The sequence below is a fragment of the Megalops cyprinoides genome, chromosome 3 (genome assembly GCF_013368585.1).
Source record: "Megalops cyprinoides isolate fMegCyp1 chromosome 3, fMegCyp1.pri, whole genome shotgun sequence".
Taxonomy (NCBI): domain Eukaryota; kingdom Metazoa; phylum Chordata; class Actinopteri; order Elopiformes; family Megalopidae; genus Megalops; species Megalops cyprinoides.
The window spans coordinates 33,288,139-33,310,975 of NC_050585.1; the positions used below are offsets into that span (position 1 = coordinate 33,288,139).

Consider the following 22,837-nt stretch of genomic DNA (forward strand, 5'->3'; position numbering starts at 1 on the left):
TGCAATTGACAATCAAAGGGATATACAAATAACACTGTCAACATAGTGTTCTGAATTTTCCAGACAACTGAAAGAAGGTTATCTTCTCTTTCTTACATAAGTATAAAACAAAACATCAGATTAGTCAGAGTTGTGTTCTTATAATACTGCTGTCATTTGTAAATACTCTTGTTACATGGTAAAGAGTGTTCGTGCATTAAACATTAAAAAAATCAAATTTGAGGACAAATGAGGACAAAATTAACAAAACAACAACTTTTTATCTAGTAAATTAATTTCTTAAATTGAATGTTTTGCTGCATTTTGGTCTTGCTAGGCCCTCTGTTACATTACTAATAAGAGAATCTTGGATCTTACCAGTTATATATATTTGGATCATTTACATAGGGTGTCATATTGCAGGAATCAACATGTCCTTACACAGTTGAAGGTTATTATCACTAGAGGATATGGTTACATATTTTGTACATTTGAGTACATGCAAGGTATTCATTGAAACAGAACTTTGTAGAGTTGATTTTATTTTAAGTTTGATTCTTTGCTATGCCATTAGCTGACTATAATTAGGGATCCACAGCAGAGGGACATAAAGTAAGCCTATTTGACACTAAGTTGAAGTTGAAGCTGTGTGGTTTTTTTTTTTTTTTTTTTTTTTTTTTTTTGAGGCAAACTTAATATTCAATTAGTCTAAAGTCAGGATGGAAAAACAGGGGTAACTATAAAATGTTCTCCTATTTGCAAAGCTGTTCCATTCCTCTATCAAACAGTCAGAGGTGAAATCCAAAAGACATGAGTGTCTTGTGTTTCTTCTTGAGATATCAACATTCCATATCTGTAGTAGGGTTGCGACAACCGTTTAAACATATTTCACTGGTGATTCTATGTCCCTACAATCTATTTAAAGAACATATTATTAATCTTAAGAAATAAATTCAATTTTATGTTTAATTAAATAATATCACTTTTAGTATTCCCAAAGAACATTTAAAAAACACAAAAATCTTACACAACTTAACCTGTTTATGTTTTAAGTGGCAACACAGGTACATTTCAGATGACATATTTCTCCCAAAAGGAATTGTAGAAAATAACTTGAAAGACCCGTTACTATAAATTCTAATTTGCATTTAATTAACAGCTTAGTAAAAACCTCATTACATTACATTTGGGAGCTAAAGCCAGCATAGTGGAGTCTAAGAAACAGGATTCCCTGTTGGATAGGGAAACAATTCTCATTTCTCTTGTTTGGCAATACACTGGATTGTCCCACGTTCATCCTATAATCCCCTGCTTTGCTAATGACCTTGCATGTTTGGCTCTGTCCCGTTTTCATAATGTATTTTCCAAGCTTCTGATAATGCTTGACGATGTTGCACTCCCATTCCACTATTATGTCGCACACGTAATCCCGTGTAAACCCACCATTTTCATAATACAATCCATTTATTTCAAACCTGATTAAGGTCATTTGAAAGCGACATTTAAACTATTTGCATGGATAGATGGGGGAAATGGGAATAAGCCAGCATTCCAATTCTTTTAAATTAATGCTAAGATTTTAAGATTTTTTCCCGAAAAAGCATTATTGCGCTAGCAATTTTTCCTGCAGATACAGGTCTTCGGGTCGGAACTTAATGTGAGCAGTTGCATCCGCACTGCCCCCCACAGAGTGGAGACAGGAAAACACACCACACCCCTGTTATTAATCGGGAACTCTGGGAAAAGATGGCAGCTTCCTGTCCCTGTTCTAAGTCAGCGCTCGACTGAGGTTTGGATCAAAGCGGTATTTCTGTTATTACTATTGGTTTACGCCGCAAATCACGGGCATACCTGTAGAGAGAAACGGGAATACAACAAAACATGGAGAAGAGTGGGAGCGTCGACAGTCTGGGGTCGAAACAGTCTTCGTCCAGGCAGCCAAGTGTGGATTCACTATCCAGGTGGGGCTTAGCAATAGCAAGTTAGCTATCTTAAGTTCATCAAGACTGCGCTCTCTTTAAAACCGCCTTGATCTTACTGCAGCGCTGTTGTGAGTTCAACCCACACAACCAACACCTGTAACAAACAAAACACTATGTTTTATTCCACGCCATCTGTCACATCTGCATGTTAGCAAACTACTAGAACAGAAAATAAGTAGCTTTGTTGCTAACCAGCCAGCTAGCAAAGGAATTAATTAGCCTAGATATTTGAAGTTGGCTAGTTTATCCAGAAAGAGGGTGATGGCTAGTTAGATTTTGGTAAGCTGTTTTGCGACGTTAGATTTTTGCGTTTTGCGTTAACGTTATCTTGTTTTGAGTAACCACAGTGTCAGCATAGTTGCCAGTGCGCAATTAGCTAAGTTGGTACTTAGCTAACAAGGCACACTGTGTCATTAAAACGACCTACCAACACGATGGACTCAGTAACTAATGATTTTGTGCTTGCAGTAGTGACAGTAGTTTTTACTTCTTGAGGAACTAAATGTTTGATAGCTGCTAGCGATGATTTCTCCGTGGAGTACAATCTTATGGGTAAATAATTGTTTTTTTTTTAATTTTTTGGTCAGCTGGCTGTGCAACCTAGTTGTATAACGTAATTATATCACCTTGTTATACAATGGGATTTCAAGATTTAATAATGACCTGTAAATTAATTGGTATAGTGAGTGCATGTGTTTCAGTCGCTATTGTCGCTAGCTACTGATATGTTCTTGTTCCACTCATTCTCGTAGTACTTCCACCTCCCGGTCTGACCGATCGTCGCATGCCAAAGCCCCGTCTGCACTCTCATCCGACTCCGTGTCCACTTCCAATGAGTTCTCGCCGGAGCTGCGGGTTGGTAGCAATCACCATCAGGCGTTATTGTTAATTTCGAGGGAGAAAGTAATGAAAGTACAAAGAAACTTAGGTGCACGCAAAATATTGATCAATCTGTCTGAAATCATATGTTGCACTTCTGATTGCTCTCCAGTCTCGTTAACAATTGTGTCACGACCCTTTCTTTCTTTAACAGAGCAGAAATAAAGCAGATACTAAGGTAATACTTCTTGGAACTTCTTTAGCCTCCACATGTGTGTAATTGTTCCTGTAATAGAAAGTACAACATTACATGGTCTACCTGCTACTGACAGTAGTCTCCTATGCTGTTGTTAAGAGCACCACTTACCTACGTGAACACTGCCTGCAAGTATCTCAGACTTTCACTTGCCATGTTGTCGTAATAAAGGAAATTTATGTCTAACTTCAATAGTGACTTGTTTGCCAAAAATAAGTCACCGGGTTGTTATTTTCAGTTACAGTATATTCTTGTCTTTTAATATGTGTCATCATACTACAGTGATAGCCAGAATAAATAATTAAAGGCCATGCTACATTTTTAGTGGCCTTATTTTAAGTGTGTAACCTGACTTTGTAATACTGGAAATAGTAACACTTTAATGTGTTATTTTTATTCATTTGTAAATGGTTTATGTATTGAAGTGCCTTAACAGCTTTTTGGTGGAAGGAATGTCCTTCTCAGTGAGAAGGTGAGATGCTATTTTTAGACCACAAGTGTGTATGGGGTGTCACTTTTTTCAGTGACTTTGTGCTTTTGTTCTAGGTGCTCAGGGACTCCAATAAATTAGCTCAAGAATCTCAGTTACTTCCAAAGGAGACCGTGCAGGACGTGGGTAGGTCATACACCAAACACAGCCAGACAGATGTTGCAGACAGAATGTAATGAATGTAACGCTGAGTTGGTGTGTTGTGTCTGAAATCAGACTGTGATTCTCAGCTAAATGCTCTTGGTGGACCGTGTGGCTATGATCATAGAGTACTGTAGATCTGAAGGCCTTTAAAATAATCTATTGTTGAATAATGCTTTGAAAGTATGGATATGTGGCCTTCTTTTATGCTATTCAAACCCAACAAGTGCAGTGCACCTTGCCTCCAAGGTTACAAAACATCTGATGAGAGTTTGTAATTTGTCATTAGTGGACCACTAGTTCTGTGTTTTGTCTTTTGTTGCAGCCAAAGATGTCACTTACATCTGCCCCTTTATTGGTGCTATAAGAGGGACAGTGACCGTCACCAACTACAGGCTGTTCTTCAAATGCTTGGACAGGGTATGTTTAGCACACCGGCTTTTTCAATGCAGCTGAAAGGAGATACATGTTTACAAGTGTCTTCTTTTTTTGAAAATAGTGACTCACAAATGGGTATGACTTTTACAGCGTCTTATTTTTGAGTAAGTCAAAAAGTCCTAATGTATGACCTGCAATAGCAGGTTGCATGCATATATATGGAGAGGGTTTATGATGTATTGTGCATCTGTGTTCACAACACTGTGTATTTGCAATGTGCATATTTCAAGTTTAGGAGCCCTGAAGATTGTCATATGGAGAGGGTAAACCAAAATAAAATGGTTGGCTTTTGTCTCAATATGCTAAGTGCTTTTTCAGAGGTAGTACTTGCATATGCTCGCCCAGGGCTTTAAGTGCTTTTTAACTTGCAGTTTGCTTACAATTACTCTTGAATTCCAGTTGGATGATTATTTGGTGTTGTAGGTTTCCTTCATTTTCAAGATAGTTACCTCTGGTGCCCCTTGATTATTGGGCTAAGCGGCATAAAACACAATCATTTAATCACACAGTTTCTGCCTAAGGTATTTGAGATTCCCAGCACACACATAATTGATAATGTAATTGATGATTGCTCCATGGCTCCAAACACTGTCCTGTCCTGGGACTGTCCTGAGTCTGACATCAACTAACACTGCCCTGGTTCACAGGACCCAGCATTTGTCTTGGACCTCCCCCTAGGCGTAATCAGTCGCGTGGAGAAGATTGGTAGCGCGTCGAGCCGTGGTGAGGTGTCCTATGGACTGGTGTGCAAGGTGAGCATTAGAGATGGTGGGTTCTCCGAGGGATTCTTTATACAGAAACAGCGTCACTCCTGCACTGAGTGGGAGACTCCTCCCTTTGCCCTCAGCTAACATCAGGGGAGAGGGCGTGTAATCCCTTCACCAGGGCTTAAAACTCTGTGCTCAAATATTGTTTGCTCATGCTCAAAATTCTGTCCGCTCACTCAAATTTTCCCCTGTCATGGATGCCGAGTGTGCATCATTATTGGTTTGTCTGTGAAGACTGACCCCGTGACATGATGTTTGAACAGCACAGCATTCAGGCATGTAGGAAGTAGATGGATTATCATCTTGGTGTTGGACAAAAATGTATATACAATGGAATGCAACTTTGGGTGTTCCTCTCTAATATTGGTCTTGCTTTTAGTGCATGGATACACCAAAGATTGAAAAATTATGAGCGAAACCTGATCTAAAGACTTCGTTACTGCTAATCTGAAGTACTGTATAATGCATGATTTTGATTAAAACCCACAACTCTTCGGCACAGCATTACTCTGAACGACTTTCCGTATCTGCGTCACGTAACCAGTTTTAACTCTGTCCTCTTAGGACGTTCGGAATCTTCGGTTTGCCCATAAACAACCAGAAGACTCGCTCAAAAAGTCAATATTTGAGGTCTTGATGAAATATGCCTTCCCTGTCTCCAATGGCATGGTAAGAAATCCCCAGAGCTGTTTCTTGTCACCTGATAATGCCACCCAGTTATGTCACATTATTCATTTCAGTCTTGTTTGTATTCCAGCAAATCTTTGCCTTTGAATATGGGCAGATTTTCCCAGAGAACGGTTGGAAAGTGTATGATGCCCTCTCAGAATACAAGAGACAGGTAGACGGATCTGTGTCCCTCTCCCTCCAGTTTACCCAGCTTCCCATTTTTGATTTCAATGAGCTGGTTTTGGGAACTTTATGCCGTCTTTGTGCCATGGTGTGGCCTTTGGGGGTTTATTCATTGGTCTTGTGAGTGTGCATGTGTACTTACTCACAGAATGCTCTGTATGTGGTCGCCATGGCAGGGTTTGCCCAATGAAAGCTGGAGAATCACAAAGGTGAATGACCAGTACGAGCTGTGTGACACCTACCCTGCCACTCTGGTGGTGCCCGTCAACATTCCTGACGAGGAGCTGAAGAAAGTGGCAGCCTTCAGAGCCAAGGGCAGGATACCGGTGTGTGTCTTGCTTCCCTTACCCGTTCCTGAATCCTAACACCTACTCTGTTTGTAGTTCTAGGCAAATCTTGTATTCGTCTTGTATTTTAACCCTGGCTGTGTAGAAAATGTAGCTCTGCCCCTGTATGACTATACTTCCCATCAGTAGCTCTTCCCTCAGGTGAAGTATGTCAGTCATGTGATTGGGATCCTGCCTGTCACCCAGGTGCTTTCGTGGATCCACCCGGAGAGCCAGGCCACAGTGACACGTTGCAGCCAGCCCATGGTGGGGGTCAACGGGAAGCGCAGCAAGGAGGACGAGAAGTACCTGCAGGCCATCATGGATGCTAATGCCCAGTCCCACAAACTCTTCATCTTTGACGCGCGACCTAGCGTGAATGCTGCAGCGAACAAGGTTATTGCCCAACCATGTCTTTCATGAATTACAATAATTTCTCAGGGCAAAGAGCAGTATTATTATTTATAATACTGGTGTGTATGGTCTTTTAAACTCATGCTTGCTTTGAAAGGTGTCCTTAACTTTTCCTTTTTAACATCAACTATAATTTTCTTGCTTATGCGTCTCTGTGCATGTGCATGGCTGTCTGCACGTCACAGATGAAAGGGGGCGGGTACGAAAGCGAGGATGCCTATCAAAATGCAGAGCTTGTGTTCCTGGACATCCACAACATCCATGTGATGCGGGAGTCCTTGCGTAAGCTGAAGGAGGTGGTGTACCCCAATATTGAAGAGTCCCATTGGCTGTCCAACCTGGAGTCCACCCACTGGCTGGAACACATAAAGGTGAGTGTGGCAGGGTAGAGGAAGAGTAAGAAAGAGGAAGAAACAAAGAGGAAGAAAGTGAGGACTGGGGGACAGAGGGAATGAACGATGCCAAAGGTAGATGGCAGAATCATAGCTGGAGTTAGCAGCTGAGTGACTACCTTTAGAGGTCTAGTGAAGAGAAAATGGAAGAACATTTGTACATGTAGTATCGCATGAAACTGAAGGACATTTTGGAGATAATTTAAAAACACACTCTCACTTCCACTGCCTGGCATGGTGACCTCTCCCCCGACCGCGGGCAGCTGATCCTGGCAGGGGCGCTGCGGATCGCGGATAAGGTGGAGTCCGGGAAGACGTCGGTGGTGGTGCACTGCAGCGACGGCTGGGATCGCACGGCGCAGCTCACCTCACTCGCTATGCTGATGCTGGACGGCTACTACCGCACCATCCGCGGCTTCCAGGTCCTCCTGGAGAAGGAGTGGCTGAGTTTCGGGCACCGTTTCCAGCTGGTACGTGCCCCACCACTCTACTTGCCAGCTTCATGCTTCCTGTTGTAGATCATGTGATGACAGCTCACAGTTCCAAATAGCTCCACATGTCCTGTTACAGGTCCTGGTTCCATGCCCATCTGTCCCACGGGACTTCCTATTTCCTGTTACTGTGTTTCCATGTTGCTTGACCATGTCCACCAGTCTTTGGCGATTTCTCATCATGTAGCCATTAGTTGACAGATGACAGGTTTACAGTCCTGCCGCAGATAACATGGGATTAATGTGGAATGGTAAAATGTAAAAAAGACATTATTTTTGTATGTGTTTATTGCAGTTTGTATGATGTGTTGTGTTTGTACCCTTTACAACTATGATTGTGCTGGCAGGACTTTGACGTAAATCTCCTCAAATCCTTCAGCCTCTGCCAAAACCTTTCTCCAAAACACTGTTTGTATTTAACACCTGTTGAAAAGTGTTTATTTGAGTTGGATTGTGTTTAGTGATTTTGGATTAGAGTAGTCGCCTTTACTCTGCAGCAAAGCTGCTTAATCCAGGGTGTTAAGTGGTGAGGCAAGTGGTACTGTTTTGAAATTCTCCAGTATGTTTTTTAATATTCTCATGATCACCACTGAATTTTTCAAAAATGTGTGGTAGCTTCTGTCACCTGACACCCTTGTCTCTTGTCCCCTGCAGAGGATCGGTCATGGGGATAAGAACCACACGGACGCAGACCGCTCGCCTGTCTTTGTGCAGTTCATTGACTGTGTATGGCAGATGACCAGACAGGTGAGGGATCATGGGAGAGTTCAGGAAATTTTTGTTTCAAACCCCTTGCTGCTAAACTCTTCCCTGTCCAGACTCTGCAGAATGAAAGCATGGAAACCTAAGGACATTACATTACCTTATCTAGAGCAGCTTCCAGCACAAGAGAACAAGCGTGTATCTATTCAAGATAAATGAGCAACAGTGTTAGACCAGGCTAACAACACTCCCAGAGCAGTGAGTGTGAGCACAACACCATTCAAGCAATATCACAAATTAACATGGGCTCACCTGATACTAGACAGCCTAGAAAACTAAGGGAAGTCAAGTACATACACTGCCATATATCACACAGTAGCTAGATAAGCGTATCCATAACACATCACAGTGCTACATGTAAAATAGCCAACAAGTCATACAAGTAGCAGGTGTTAAGGGTGGGGATGAAGGACCGAGATTCAGTCCAAAAATGCAGAAGGAAAAACTGGAGACGTTTCTCTGACCTTTAGTGGTGACATTGCATTCCTTTTCACTTTTTAAAATCATTAGCATTTTGTTTTGTGGTCGTCTGCAGTTCCCTGCAGCTTTCGAGTTCAACGAGTACTTCCTGATCACCATCTTGGACCACCTCTTCAGCTGCCTGTTTGGGACCTTCCTGTTCAACAGTGAGCAGCAGCGACTGAAGGAGGTGAGAGTGCTTCCTTTATGCTGTGGACCACCACTGCCATGGATATAGTGTCACATTGTGGGTGTTGTTCTTGAGCATAAATGTGGAAGTCTTTTACAGACAAACATGGTATGAATGGTTTATGTGTACCATCCCCTAATGCTTGCACAGTGCTACTCTCATTCACTATCTTCTGTAAATGAATTATTTTACAAGGGCTTTTTCTGCACTTTGGTCTCGCTGCATCTAAAACTGTTAATACTATAACACTTCTTTTGGGTACCTATGTAAAAAAGTGAAAAAGTGCATTTTACAATAATTTTGTGTTTATTCTTATTTTGACAACATAATTGAGGACACAGCATCATGTTTTAAAATGTGCCACAGGCTGCCGTAAACTTTATAAGAAGGTCTTTCTGTTTATGCATATTGAGATTCTTCTGTGGCCTGCTCAGAATAGATTTCACAACCTAGTAAAAGATGTATTTCTTAATGTGAAACAAGGTACAACTTTCACTTTGAAGTTGATTTTAGTTCATATAGACATTTTAAACTGCTGCTTTTGTGATTTTCCAGGATGTGCCTAAGAAGACCGTCTCCCTGTGGTCATACATAAACAGCCAGCTGGACGATTTCACCAACCCCCTTTACGTAAACTACTCCAACCATGTGCTGTTTCCCGTGGTTAGCATGCGGCACCTGGAGCTGTGGGTGGGGTACTACATCCGCTGGAACCCGCGTATGAGACCTCAGGTCAGCAGAAGCACTGTGTCTGTATGTCAAAGTGGACAGACCAGCTGCCCTGTGTTCAGATACAGGAAGTTTTGGTCTTTGGTTGTGGGTTTATGTCTGGTGTGGCTTTCATTTTTTTTTTTTTTTTTCTTCCCCCAGGAGCCCCTGCACCAGCGTTACAAAGAGCTGCTGGCCAAGCGGGCGGAGCTGCAGAAGAGGGTGGAGGAGCTGCAGCGGGAGGTGACCAATCGCTCCGTCTCCTCGTCCTCTGAAAGGGCGGGGTCTCCCACACGCTCGATCACCCCGGTGCAGACCTTTGTGTGACAAGATAGGACCAAAGGGGATGGAGGAGGGAGAAGGCGTCCAGGGGACCTTTTTAAACTGCGCCTTGCTCCAACCAGTAGACTGCACTCACTCTGCAACGTGCGAAACTACTCTTCCAGGAGCCCCTCCTTTTTTGGAGAAGGACTCCCGCTGCTGCTGTAAGAGAAGCTGGGCCCACTGCAGCCAGAACCCCAGTCCGCTGTAATCAGAGCAACCCTGAGGCTCTGTTCCTCGCTGCCGCAAAGCGCCTCATGCTATAGCCACGTTACACCCCTGTTTTCCTTTGGGGTGGAAGAGGAAGTGTAGCCTTCTCTCATCTTCTGCTTTATCATGCAGGTATTATCATATCGGGAAATATGCTTCCATATATACATTAGCAACACAAGTAATGTTATTTATTCTTCCATAGTAATACTGGAAGCTGGAACTAAAGGCCCAATAGCCAATGCTTAAGAAATTATCAGATGTGTGTATGTGTGCGTGTGTGTGTGCATGTGTATGTGTATGTTTCTTTTACTCCACATATATATATATGTAATTACAGGTAAGCAATGGTTGTCTGATGGTTTTGGGCTTAAAACACAGACCCTAGTCACATATTAGACAGACAGACATGAAGAATTCCAACGTATTTACAGCATGGACACATGGCTTTGTGTGCAACTTGGGGGTACAGTAGTCATTATTGGTGAGATATCTGGAGTTCAGGAAGAGGTGGAGAACCCAAAGATATTCTGTTCATTTGCAATGTATCACACTGTCATTGCTCTGAAGAGGTTTGTCCCTGCATTCTGAACCAGGAGGTCTGGAGAAGAATCCCTCTGTGAAGTCACAGGTGGAAGATGATGTGTGGCCTTGTGAACAACAGATCAGAGAAAGCCATTTTTGCACACTTGCCTTTTAACTGGACCATAAAGAGATTGAATAATGCTAGGGATAGCAGCCATGTAAATGAATGTAAATGTTCTCATTGTGGAGTATTTTAGAGGCAAAAAGACTGCAACTCAAGGTGCACAAAACACCAGTAGAGAGACCCAAGCCCATTGTGAAACATTGAGACTCTCATGCTGTAAAACAGCGGCTTAAATTAGCAGTGTTGTAATGTTCCCTTTACAATGTCTCCCCAGTATGAATACAAGTTTTATTTCTGTTGGGTCAGTTGACAACAACAATGATTGACTTTTAACTGAGAATTATTGACTAAAAACTATTAGGGGGCAAAACATGAAATTGGATGCCACATCATATAGCCTTTGGCTGCCATTTTTGATCGGACACAACCTCCCATAGGTCTGAACAATATGTGAATTGTTAATGGTCATATCACAAGTCTGTAAACCATTTTGAAAAGGCTGAAATTTTTGGCCCATGCCATCTTCTTTAATGTAATATATTTAAATAATGAATTTAGTAAAAACTTGTTCAAAGATTTTGACTACCAAAAATCAGGCCATTCCAACCAGCTGTTTAGAGATGATGTTTATGTTTACATGTAATTTAAAAGATTCAGTGGCCTGTAACAGCCATATTTCCTAGCATAATACCACATTTAGAGCTGTGTTAGGGCAGAATGAGTACCAAAATTCAAAATTCATAAAGGGCTATCACTCTAGACATTGTATACATGTTACACATAAACAGCAAAACTGACATTATGATGGCCAAATCAGTTTAATGCACAAGGTATCTTAACAAATTTTAAAATTAATCAGTAGGTCAGATGCTATAGGGCATTTTTCAAATGTGGTGTCAGAAATCCAGTTGGTTAACATAACATTCTTTGTATTGAGAGGGATATATGACCACCATTTCAGGCCAGTTGTAACTTTTTATTAGATATATATATATATATATTTTTTTTTTTTAGAAATGTTTGCACATTGAAAGTAAATTCCAGTGTCGTGGCCATAGCTTGTAACCTATGAATACAGTTTGGTTTCCACCTTACAGTTGTACCGTGTTTTGTAAAAATTGAAAATAGTCTGGGTTTTATAGGCATTTTAAGGAGCTGACAGAATAATGGGTATGGGGGGTGGGGGACAACAAGAAAAATTCAACAGGGTGTTGGTACCTGCCCCTGTTATTAATGGTATTTTTTCTGTGTTTTATTTTTGCCGATTTCTCCCAAATGCAGAGCATTGTGAATTGACTTGGTTGCAAACATTTCTTAAATTACACTATATTAACCCTAAAAGTTAATGATTTGTTCTCTGTTGTAGGTATTTCTAATGCATAAATATGTACTGGTCTGAAATCATAGTGCTTGGGTATGTGGCTTTTTACTAAATGGCAAAAGTAAATACTTATACAAAAACTAAGCCTAAAGTGGGATCAGAAAAACTTTGCACCTTGTTCACAGTACTGTTGACAAGAAAATGTGTCGCTATGTTTACTGCAGTGGGTTTCACAAACACTTAATGTAATCTCTGTATTTAAACTCCATATTTATTAATAAATACAAGGGGACGTAACTTTTGAAGATGTTAGTCCACGTAATTAAGCATTCAGTCCACTTTGCATTGGCATCTGTAAAATACAGATATATTACATTATATTGTACCTGCAGCTTGTGTTCAGTGTGACAGAATAACGGCTTTACATTGGACAAATTTATGTCACATGTATTAATATTAATATCGCACTAAAGGTCGAACAATATTCCGTGGAGTGATAGTGCAGTTTGCTCATAGTTAAATATTTTTCTTACTCTCTGATTGTGAAAATAATTGATAAACCAGAATGGATTGTTTTATACTTGTTCTTTTTCTGAAATGGTATAGTCTGGGTGGTCTCTCCAGACTTTAATTGGCTTTTACCCTGCATTGAGTTCCACAACTGGACAAGCTGATTGGCCAAATGAATGATTTTATCTTATATCAGAGCTCATCAGGGGAGGGACTCTGTATGTCTTTTCCCCTCATTCTACTGATGCATCCATTCCTAAATACCTGCTTAGTTGTATTGTAGCACTATGTCTTATGCAAAATAAAGCCATTTATTAAAACTTGCCTTTGAATTGACAAGGATTCAATTACCCAGCTGGGTTGGTGTTTGCCATTTCTGCAGCAAGAAGAATTTTGTTTTTATTTTTTATCTGAAATAATAGTTCTTCAAAAAGCGATACTATTGCGATTATTTGGGGGGGGGGGGGGTGAGATCTTTTTAAATTAGTACAATTATTACACTTAAATCTAAATCATAGTTTCACAGAGTACACAGTTCAAATCCAGCCCTGACTGATTTGAAACAGAAGGGGTCTGAAAAGGTACTTGTTTTCCCATCAAATAATGCTTATATTATTGCGACCCTTTATTGGAAAACATGATCAAAATGACTGTTTACTCCAGGTCTAGATGAGCTGTTTACAGCTGCTTACCTGCAGAACCAGTCCAGAGTGTTTCACTCCAGTAGGATACAGTAGCACCTCATGATTCAGTCCAGAATGTCTAGAAAGGAGGGACATTCACCACAATTGTCCTCAGTATTAAAGATGATCAGAATGTTTTCCCATACATTCATTTCCAAAACATCTGTTTTTTGTATTGTCGCTGAAATTAATTGATGGGGAAAAGAGCAACTGACTGAAATCTGACTCAGCTCCTAATAGAAGCTCCTAATAAAATTACCACAGTTTATGGTCAGAGAAGGAGAGCCCTTAGAGGGCAGCATTAGAGAATTACAATTAAATTTCAAAACAGAAATCTATTAGGGTTTCCTAAAATGTTACAGATTACACAAAAAAATGACATGAGCAGTAGCTGTCCTTGTTGAGATTTGGTAAAGACTGCTCGTGAAATGACATGATCATTTATGCTGCAATAGTCAAAGTGCGTGTTTTTTTCCTCGTCAGGCCACCAACCACTGTTCTACCTCCTTTTTTTCTTCAAATGAATGACCTGTCCATGGTACTGACCTCTTTTCTCTGTGCTTTATCCCACTGGTCAGGGTTGCAACAGTCTGAGGAAAACGTGCGACACTTTGTAACTTTGTTTCAACGAAGCTGGACTTTCTTCTCATATGGGAATACAAATGAGGTTTGTCAATGGGCACACTGGCCAATTCACGTCGCTACAAAACATACAATTCTTAAAGAGGAGAATAGTTTATACTGTGATTGGTGTATATAATTCAAAAATACAAATTCCCGCCTAGTGGTGATCAGCTGTGGTTGGCTTTCAGCTGCTTCCTTCCGGTGCAAATAACGACGCGGAAACAAAAAGAAAAGGGGAAATAAAAAAGGAAAGAGGAGGCGAAAGCGGCGACGAGATCGGGATCTCAGTTTAGCGTAGTGGACGTGGTTTTAATGGACTATGTTGCCGAAATCAGGCAATTTTAACTGCTGTACTTTAACCTGCTAGCTATTTAACTTACTAGCCTACATTTTTATCGAAAAACATTTTTATCCTTTTTATCGTGAACGTATATCTGCTAGCGGGCTGGGGAGAGAGCTGGTAACCTAACTGGCTACATTTTCTTTCCTTTTTATTGTCTGCTGGTAAGAATGGCAACAACTGCCCTGTACGCGTGTACGAAGTGTAACCAGCGGTATCCATTTGAGGAACTATCGCAGGGACAGCAGCTCTGCAAGGTTCGGAAATGCGTGGAAATATAAAATCGTGCTAATGTGGACTGGAATGTCTGTGTGGGTTCCAGGCGCATGCTGGCGGCACCTGGATTGCGTGTTTTTGAGTTTGTTCCTGCGTTTGCTGTCCCCGCACAGTCATATAGGGAGCTCCATGGTCTCGGACCGGTTATGTAAGATCTCGGTAGTAGAAGTATGAAAACAATACCACCAGAGCAGAGAGCGCGAGTGCTAAACTCACTCGACAGTGATTCAAAAAACTGTGTCTGAAGATAATCGCATTTATTATAGTTAGTCTAGTGAGCTAGTAAACTTCGTGATCCACAGTCTCCAATCGTAGCTAACGTTAGCTAGATAGCCTTCAGTGTTGTTGGAATCAGAGGTGGCCGGCTTGCACGGCTTGGCAGGCACAGTCTATATAGTAGAAGACACTGACCGACTACTTGGTAGCCATTACAAGCCAACTAGTTTTCAAATGACACGTGTCTAACTAGCTAGCTAATGTGTTCACAGTTGGCATTAGTTGGTATTAGGTGGTAGTGTCCAACTGACAAGCTAAACGTCTCGTTTGGAAAAATGTTTGGTGTGCGTCAATTAGTTGAATCGGCCTGGACTCTTAGAATTGGCTAGCAATAAACGTCTGCAAGCTGTGTAGCCTACCTGTTTCTTGACAGACAGCTATATAGCAGCGTATACATTGTAACTACTGTTATTAGTTAGCTAGACTAGGCTTTGCACTCCGACGTTTACAGTCCAAGATTGTAATGTAAACATTACACCAATGATCGTGTTTCGACTTGGATGTAACTTCTTTGGTCTGCTTTAAGTTTTCACGTCATGAGTGTTATTATTAAGGATTGCCGCTATTTAGTTAACACGAATTACATTAGTCTCTAAGACTCCACTGAGTGTATGTGTAGCTGTTTTTCCAATTCTGTAACGTAGGCCTATAATGTAAGACAGGCCGATTTGTAACTAGCTGGTGAAAAAAGCAGCAATGCATTGTACCTTACATACGGAAAGTTTCTGAGCAGTGTGAAGGATACGCTAATGGCAGCTTTATCATGCGTAATTTAATAATATTTGAAATAACAACTGAATTTGCCCGGGTTACGTGCATTTCTCAAGCATATAAACAGTGGAATGTTTTGTTTTGTTTCGTGTAAATACAGGAGTGTCGGATAGCACACCCTATGGTGAAATGCACATACTGCCGATCCGAATTTCAGCAGGAGAGGTAAGACCTGTCGCTCAGGATTGTCTGTCTGGGCTTGTGCTGGTTAGAATGTTAAGAACTGTCCTTGCATGGGAATTGTGGTTGGATGCAAGGGCGTAATTTTGCATAGGCACGGTAGGGACATGTCCCATGTCCCATAACCCATTCGCATTATCTTTGGAGTGAAGTCATATTACCTAATTCCAATGTCCCCTCGGTTGTTGTGTCCCTACCAATGTTGAGACCAAAACTACACCCTTGGTTGGGAGGGAAGGTTGTAATACCTATATGATGTACAAGACCTAAATAAAGACCTTACAGGTATATTATTGTATGACACAGCATGCAAGATCAAAAAGTGAACTTTTTATAAAAAATATTTTTTCTCCTCTCTTTGAACAGCAAAACCAATACAATTTGCAAGAAGTGTGCTCAGAATGTTAAGCAGTTTGGAACGGTAAGATTACCCTTTATCTTTTCCTGCATACTGTAATAATTTTCAGAAATGGCCCTTTTGTCAAGGGCAATGTTATTGTTTTAGACTGAGAGTGTAAACACAGGAAAAGCCTTTGCTAGTACACAACAAGTGTTTTCCACTCATCCTGATCAGAGCCATAAACACTATCTGAAAATGAAACCTAAGGAATGTGATTGCTTGCATGTACCATATACTCACCTAATAGGCCCGGTCCAAACCCAGTCTAGACCCACCCATTAGCTCCTTTCCCTGGTTAAAGAAACAGGCTCCTGATTCTCTATTGTGGAATCCGCTCATTATTACAAGTGCACAACTTTACATAATAGAGTGAGCTAGTTCACAGCCAGCAGAGCATTCAAATGGATTACTAGATAATATTATGAAAATCAGTAGTCAAATGTATGCAGTCTGATAGCTATATTTGATAGCTATGGTCTTTTAAGTCTATGGCAGCTGTTTTGATTTAGCAAAGGCGTACTTCTAGAATACTAGGGTATGTATGTGAACATATTTTCAGGAAGTCTTTATGCATCAGGCCTTTTAAATTTACAGCAGTTATGCCCAGTGTAGTAATTCTGTCTCTTGATTTGACCCCTTGTTCAAATACAGTTGTTGCTCCTGTGTTTGTGATTGTCACACTATGTGTGTATTTCCACAGCCCAAACCATGCCAGTACTGCAACATCATAGCAGCCTTCATCGGAACGAAGTGCCAGCGCTGCACCAACTCTGAGAAGAAATACGGGCCCCCTCAGACATGCGAGCAGTGCAAGCAGCAGTGCGCCTTCGACCGCAAGGAAGAGGGCAGGAGAAAAGTACGACCCCCAGTACTCATCTTACACACACTTACACACTCACCCCTTTAAAGAAAGCACTGTCTTTACTCAGTTATATTATACCCCTAAACAGACACCTGGATGCATGCTCCATATACACAGATACCTGTGTGTGCATGTGTGTCTGTATATGTATATATATATATATATTAGTGTATGTGTGTTTTAAGTAGTGTATGTGTGTTGCATGAAGTGAGCTTCTCACTCTCCTCTCTGTTGTGTCAGGTGGATGGGAAGTTGCTCTGCTGGCTCTGCACGCTGTCGTATCGCCGGGTCCTGCAGAAGACTAAGGAGCAGAGGAAAGGACTCGGCTCCTCTCACTCCAACTCTTCCTCCCTCAGTGAGAAGGAGCACCACTCTAGACACCATCGTCACAATCATCACCACCGGCACAGCAGCTCACAGAACAAGTGCGCTCTTCTCCTCCTCCTATTTAGCCCTGCTCTGAGCTCTTATACAGTATTTTAGAGTGTGACCGTAGGCTGCTGTTTCTCTTAACCTCTGTTTGTACTGTGTAACGTGGCACTGAAACAGTCAAACCTTAGCCATATTATCACATTTAAACATAATTAAGTTGTGGAATAAAGTCCTTTTTCGTGAAAGCAACGCTAAGGTACATTTGTCTGTTTTGCTGTTTTCTGTGTGTGTGTGTGTGTGTGTGTGTGTGTGTGTGTATCTGTTTGAGTGATTGTCCATTGTGTGTTTGTCCCCTGTGTTCCACAGACTGAGTAGCAGCCTAAGTCCGGAGCAGGAGCCAGGACTGTGGAAGCAGAGGTGAGATTCCAGTTTTCCTTGCCTGTTTTTACACAAACCTACTTTTCAGTGTCTCTACCTGCTTTCACACTTAACGCTTGGTCTGTTTACACTAGCCTGGAATCCCAACCAGCACTCATTTCCTATATATGACATTTTAAATGCTAATTTAGTCCCTGGCTAATGTACAACAAGCTGAGGACTCTCAGCTGGGCTCTCATTGGAATGTGACAGGTCAATGTCCTAGGGTTTTTGAGAAAGGTTTGGGTTCATCTTGTCTATGTTATACAGGTAGGATCCTGAAGACATGTTGGGCATCCTTGGGCCAGCTAGAGATGTGAGACCTGTGGTGTACCAATAATGTGTAAATTGTGAGTGGGGGGTGTTAAGATTTGGATGTAAATAGCAACATACAGCAGTGCTGAATGGGACCCACTGAAACTGCTCTGATTTCAGAAGTGAATTGACATCCATAAATGAATCCTGAAAACACTTTGTCAATTTAGAACGGTACCCAAGTCTTGAATCTCAAGCCCCCCTAATGGCTGACGATTGGCGTGTCTCATTTCCCTCCACAGCCATAAATCCTCTTCAATCCAAAATGACACCCCAAAGAAGAAACCTAAACTGGAATCAAAGCCGTCTAATGGAGACAGGTTAGTGATTATTTAAAGCTTCATTCTCAGTTTTGATCAAGTGAAAAGGGGTGGTATTTAGAGTAATTTAAAGTTTGGTGTAAGAACTGTTTGAATATTGTTTTCTCTTCTTTCATTCCTCTCTTTCCTCTTTCCTTTGCTCCCTCTCTTTGTCCATCATCTCTGTGTCTGTTTTGCTCTACAGTAGCTCCATCGCTCAGTCCATGGACTCTGGAGGAACGGACAACTTCATCCTGATTAGTCAGTTGAAGGAGGAAGTGATGTCATTGAAGAGGCTGCTTCAGCAGAGGGATCAAACTATACTGGAAAAGGACAGGAAGGTACCCAATGGAACAGCAAAGCATGCAGTAGAACAACAGAACAGCAAAACATGACTCAGTTGTGTTTTGACATAGTGACATCACTATGTTTACTACCACTGTAATGTAGTGCAGTAGAAAGCAGATTTGTACATTGCTGTGTCTCAAAGAATCCCACATTTTAGCTTACCTGGTCCACCACTGATCTCTAGCACACACTTGTAGCTGCTCAGCACACACTCTACAGTGAAAAGTACAGCACTATGTATGCAATGAAGAGTAAGACCAACTTTCCCATATTCTTGCTCCTCATCTCCTAGCTGACTGAGCTGAAAGCTGACTTCCAGTACCAGGAGACCAACATGAGGGGGAAGATGAACAACATGGAGAAAGCACACAAAGAGGCTGTGGAGCAACAGCAGGTCAGTAATACAGGCCTTTTCTCTCATGGGCTGTGAACAGATGGCAGGGTTAACCTGTAGGGGCTTGTGATTATTCACATGGTGGGGTTGCCCTAGGGTGCGAGCATGTGCTTGGGGGACTGTGATTTGACATTAGGTGGGCCCACTGTACAGTGATCTCCCACTTAGACAATAAACGTTTTAAGTGATTGTTCAGTCACAGTACAGTGATATAACAAAAAAACTTTGGGGATATCAGTCCCCTGCCAGCTGAAGCAGGTTTGTTAAAAAGGCCTCCTATTTAAACCTAGTTCAGTTTTTTGTTTTGATTCTGGCTTATTTTTTGCTGGCTAGAGCAGCAACATCCAATGTGTACATGTGTGCATGCACATGGGGGCAGCCCCTTTTTCAGAAAAGTGGGATTGGAGTTTGAATGTATGGGCTGTCTTGGAGCTTAATTGTCTTTCTGAATTGTTTTTCCTGTTTCTAATGGAATCAGAGCTGCAGTGTGATGATGCATTTCACTTCCCTCCACTCACTGTAGGCCAAAAACAGGGAACTAATGAAGCAGGTGGCTGCCCTCTCCAAAGGCAAGAAGTTTGAGAAGACGGGGAGCACACTGCTGTCCCCATGAACCCATTGGCATGACCCAAAAAAAGGATGGAGCAAAGATGGGGCAATGTTTAACACTGTGAAATCTGTTGCTGTCCTTTTCCCCTCATTTTCCATTGAATTTAGTTTTTGTCCCTCCAGAAATTGGAACACGACCTGATTGTATAAATAAACATACAGAGACACACACACACCCACGACCCACACAAACTTGCTCACTCGTGCTTACACATAATGGTGGTTAGTAATGCAATGCCAAGTCGCATTATGGCAATAAAACAAGGTTCTCAGTGTGAGGTGACCTATGGTGTGACTGAAAACATCTTTTATGCAAAGAACAGCTGAACTACCCATACTCGGCTCTGTTTCAGAAGAGTGTATGAGTCTCATGGTAGTGAATTTGTGCCCTCTCTGCCTGCCGTGAAGTGCAGGGCTCTATGTGGAAATTGTCAGTGTGAACAGTCAACATGTGACACTGGAGTAGTATCTGTAAGCAGCCCTCATTTCAGGTTTTTTTCACCTGCAAAGTTGAACTTTTTAACAAACCTCCACATGACTTGCATGGTGGTGCCCATTTTGTTTCTAGTGGAACATTTTTTTATTTTTCACTTTTCACTTTTTTTCCATTTTTAGCAATAGCATACATTGTGTTTGTTTTTCCTGGATGAATCTAACTGGAAACAGGACCCCTGGGGACTGTGCTCATGGTAGCCTATATGCAAATGTTGAACCAGAATGGTGGCGGGTTGACCAGTGGGGGATGAAGCTCTGTGCTTTCTCCTTGCCATTGCATTGGGAAGTGACTTGTGGAAAGAATTGTCATGACTCACCATTGAAAGACTGGCAACTAGGTTTCATGTACTGTATTATACTTTTAAATGAATTTCAAAAATCAAGTGTAAAGGTATTTTACGTTTCAACAGTGAAGGCCTTTGTGTATTTAAATCTTGTTACTTTTGCTGGTTTCTAGTAAATTTAAGCAAGGCTATTAATATCTGAACAATATGCTTTTAAAACAAATCCTATTTGACTTTTTATACTGTAGCTCTGTGGAACTAATGGGGCTGTATCTGCACCTGGCCCATAGGCCCATTTTTGTACTTTTTTCAAACCCGATGTTTCAGAAAAATTAAATATTACATGGTGAAAAGCCCTTATCAGTTGACCTGTATTCTCTCTGTGTTATTTACCAACTCTTTAGTAGCAAAGATGATTTACAGTAGATTATTGTTCTTGACTGTCCATCAGTAGAATTACCTTACTTCATTGTGTGTATATGACTGTGTGTGTGAGTATACATGACTATGAGTGTGAGTATATGAGTGTCTGTACAGTGGTTGAGAAAACATTCACCCCCCTGGACATTTACCACATTTTGAAAACTTTACCAGTTAGATGTTTTTTTCTTCTGATCTACACAATTTGCTATACGCTTTCAATGTGCTCAGAATGGAAGCTGAAAAAATAAAAAACAAAATCTTCATTGCAAAAGCATTCACCCCTTTTGCAGTAACTGCTCTGGCACAGACAATTGCCTTCAGAATTCACGCAATGTGTTGGATTGTGTCCACCTGTGTGTAACTGAGGTGGTTAACAGTGTAGATTTGCCACACATGTCTTTCTAAGGTTACGTACCTGTCTGTGTGAGATCCCACCATTGGGCCATACAAGGAAATATGAAGTCAAAGAAGCTTTCCCCACAACTCAGGGAAAGAGTTGTGGACAGACACAAGTCAGGGGAAGGATACAAAAAGATTTCCAAAGCTTGTCCAACAAAGCACTGTGAAATCAATTGTCAAGGGGTGGAAGGAACACAAAACTGCCAAGAATCTTTGTTGACCAGGGCGTCCTCTAAAGCTGAGCAGCCAGTGAAGATGGGCATTGGTCAGAGCAGTAACCAATGTTTAGAGGATAACACTGAAAGACCTACAGTATTTCCTGACTGAATGGGAAGACAATCGCTCAGGTACTCCACAAATATGAAGTGTATGGTAGGGTAGTGAGGAGGAAGCCATACTTAAAAAATGACATATTGAGTCCTCTTTGGAAGTGGGAGAAAATTTTTTTGGCTGATGAAATAAAAATTGAGTTGTTTGGCCTTAATGCTAAATACTTGGCTGAAACAAGAAAGGCACTGCTTATCACTCTGACAACACCATCCCCATTGTGAAGTATGGCGGAGGCAGCAGGTTCCTTTTCATTGGCAGGGACCGGTGAAGGAAGAATGGATGGAGAAAAATATAGGCAGATCCTTCAGCAAAAGACCAGAAACTGGGATGGAGATTCATCTTTCAATAGGACAATGACATTTACATTTACATTTACATTTATTCATTTAGCAGACGCTTTTATCCAAAGCGACTTACATAGGTTACAGTTCTTTACAATGTTATCCATTTATACAGCTGGATATTTACTGAGGCAATTGTAGGCTAAGTACCTTGCCCAAGGGTACCCAATGACCCCAAACACAGAGCCAAAGCAACCCTACAGTGGCTTTAATACAAGAAAGTAAATGTCCTAGAGTGGCCAAGTCAAAGTCCAGACTTAAACCCAACACAAAATCTGTAGCAGGAGCTTAAGATTGCCATACACTGCAGGTCCCCATGTAATGTGCAACAACTAAAACAGTTTTGCATGGAAGATTGAGCAAGTTTTAAACCCTCAAAATGTGAGGACATACCACAAAAGACTTGAGGCTATAATTGCTGCAAAAGGAGGAGCAACTGAATACAAAATGCTAAATAACTTAGGGGGGTAAATACTTATCCAAGCTGGTTTTTCTATTTTTCATTCAAATTACTTTTTCAATAAAAATTACTTTCATCCATTAAAGTGTTGAGTATGTTTTGTTTATTGAAGGAAAAAAAAATCCATTCAACTGCATTAAACGTTTAGATTGTAATAAAACTAAATGTGGTAAAACTCCAGGGGGGTGAATACTTTCTCCAGCTTCTGTATGCGTGTGTAATTATATATATGCAATGGCATGATTTTTGTACTTCTTTTCGTGTTCTGGAATAACATTTCTAGAAATATATAGATAAGTCTAAAAAAGTCTATGTAACGTATAGCTACTTCTCACAGATTATATACATGCTACTTGTTACTACTTTTAGCAAAGCAGCAAACATATCAATTGCTCCCAATTAATGCCTGTTGGTAAAGCTTTGTAAGCATCTTGCTACTTGTTGTGCATGTACACATTGTGG

The 22,837-nt window shown here is 41.2% G+C and overlaps 2 protein-coding genes across 2 annotated transcripts; both read left to right on the forward strand.

Annotated features, from left to right (window-relative positions):
- Positions 1 to 1,724: 1,724 nt before the first annotated feature.
- mtmr2 (myotubularin related protein 2) lies at positions 1,725 to 11,603 on the forward strand. The gene is made up of 16 exons (XM_036525449.1): positions 1,725 to 1,940; positions 2,714 to 2,816; positions 2,995 to 3,018; positions 3,583 to 3,652; positions 3,993 to 4,087; positions 4,753 to 4,857; positions 5,437 to 5,541; positions 5,630 to 5,713; positions 5,901 to 6,050; positions 6,258 to 6,446; positions 6,650 to 6,835; positions 7,120 to 7,326; positions 8,002 to 8,094; positions 8,645 to 8,758; positions 9,314 to 9,490; positions 9,629 to 11,603. The coding sequence occupies exons 1-16, from the start codon at positions 1,861 to 1,863 to the stop codon at positions 9,791 to 9,793; spliced, it is 1,947 nt and encodes a 648-aa protein (XP_036381342.1). The 5' UTR covers positions 1,725 to 1,860; the 3' UTR covers positions 9,794 to 11,603.
- A 2,428-nt stretch (positions 11,604 to 14,031) lies between these two features.
- On the forward strand, positions 14,032 to 20,734 carry fam76b (family with sequence similarity 76 member B). The gene is made up of 10 exons (XM_036524574.1): positions 14,032 to 14,381; positions 15,548 to 15,612; positions 15,994 to 16,048; positions 16,728 to 16,883; positions 17,130 to 17,314; positions 17,628 to 17,678; positions 18,236 to 18,313; positions 18,498 to 18,633; positions 18,933 to 19,034; positions 19,558 to 20,734. The coding sequence occupies exons 1-10, from the start codon at positions 14,295 to 14,297 to the stop codon at positions 19,645 to 19,647; spliced, it is 1,005 nt and encodes a 334-aa protein (XP_036380467.1). The 5' UTR covers positions 14,032 to 14,294; the 3' UTR covers positions 19,648 to 20,734.
- Positions 20,735 to 22,837: the final 2,103 nt, after the last annotated feature.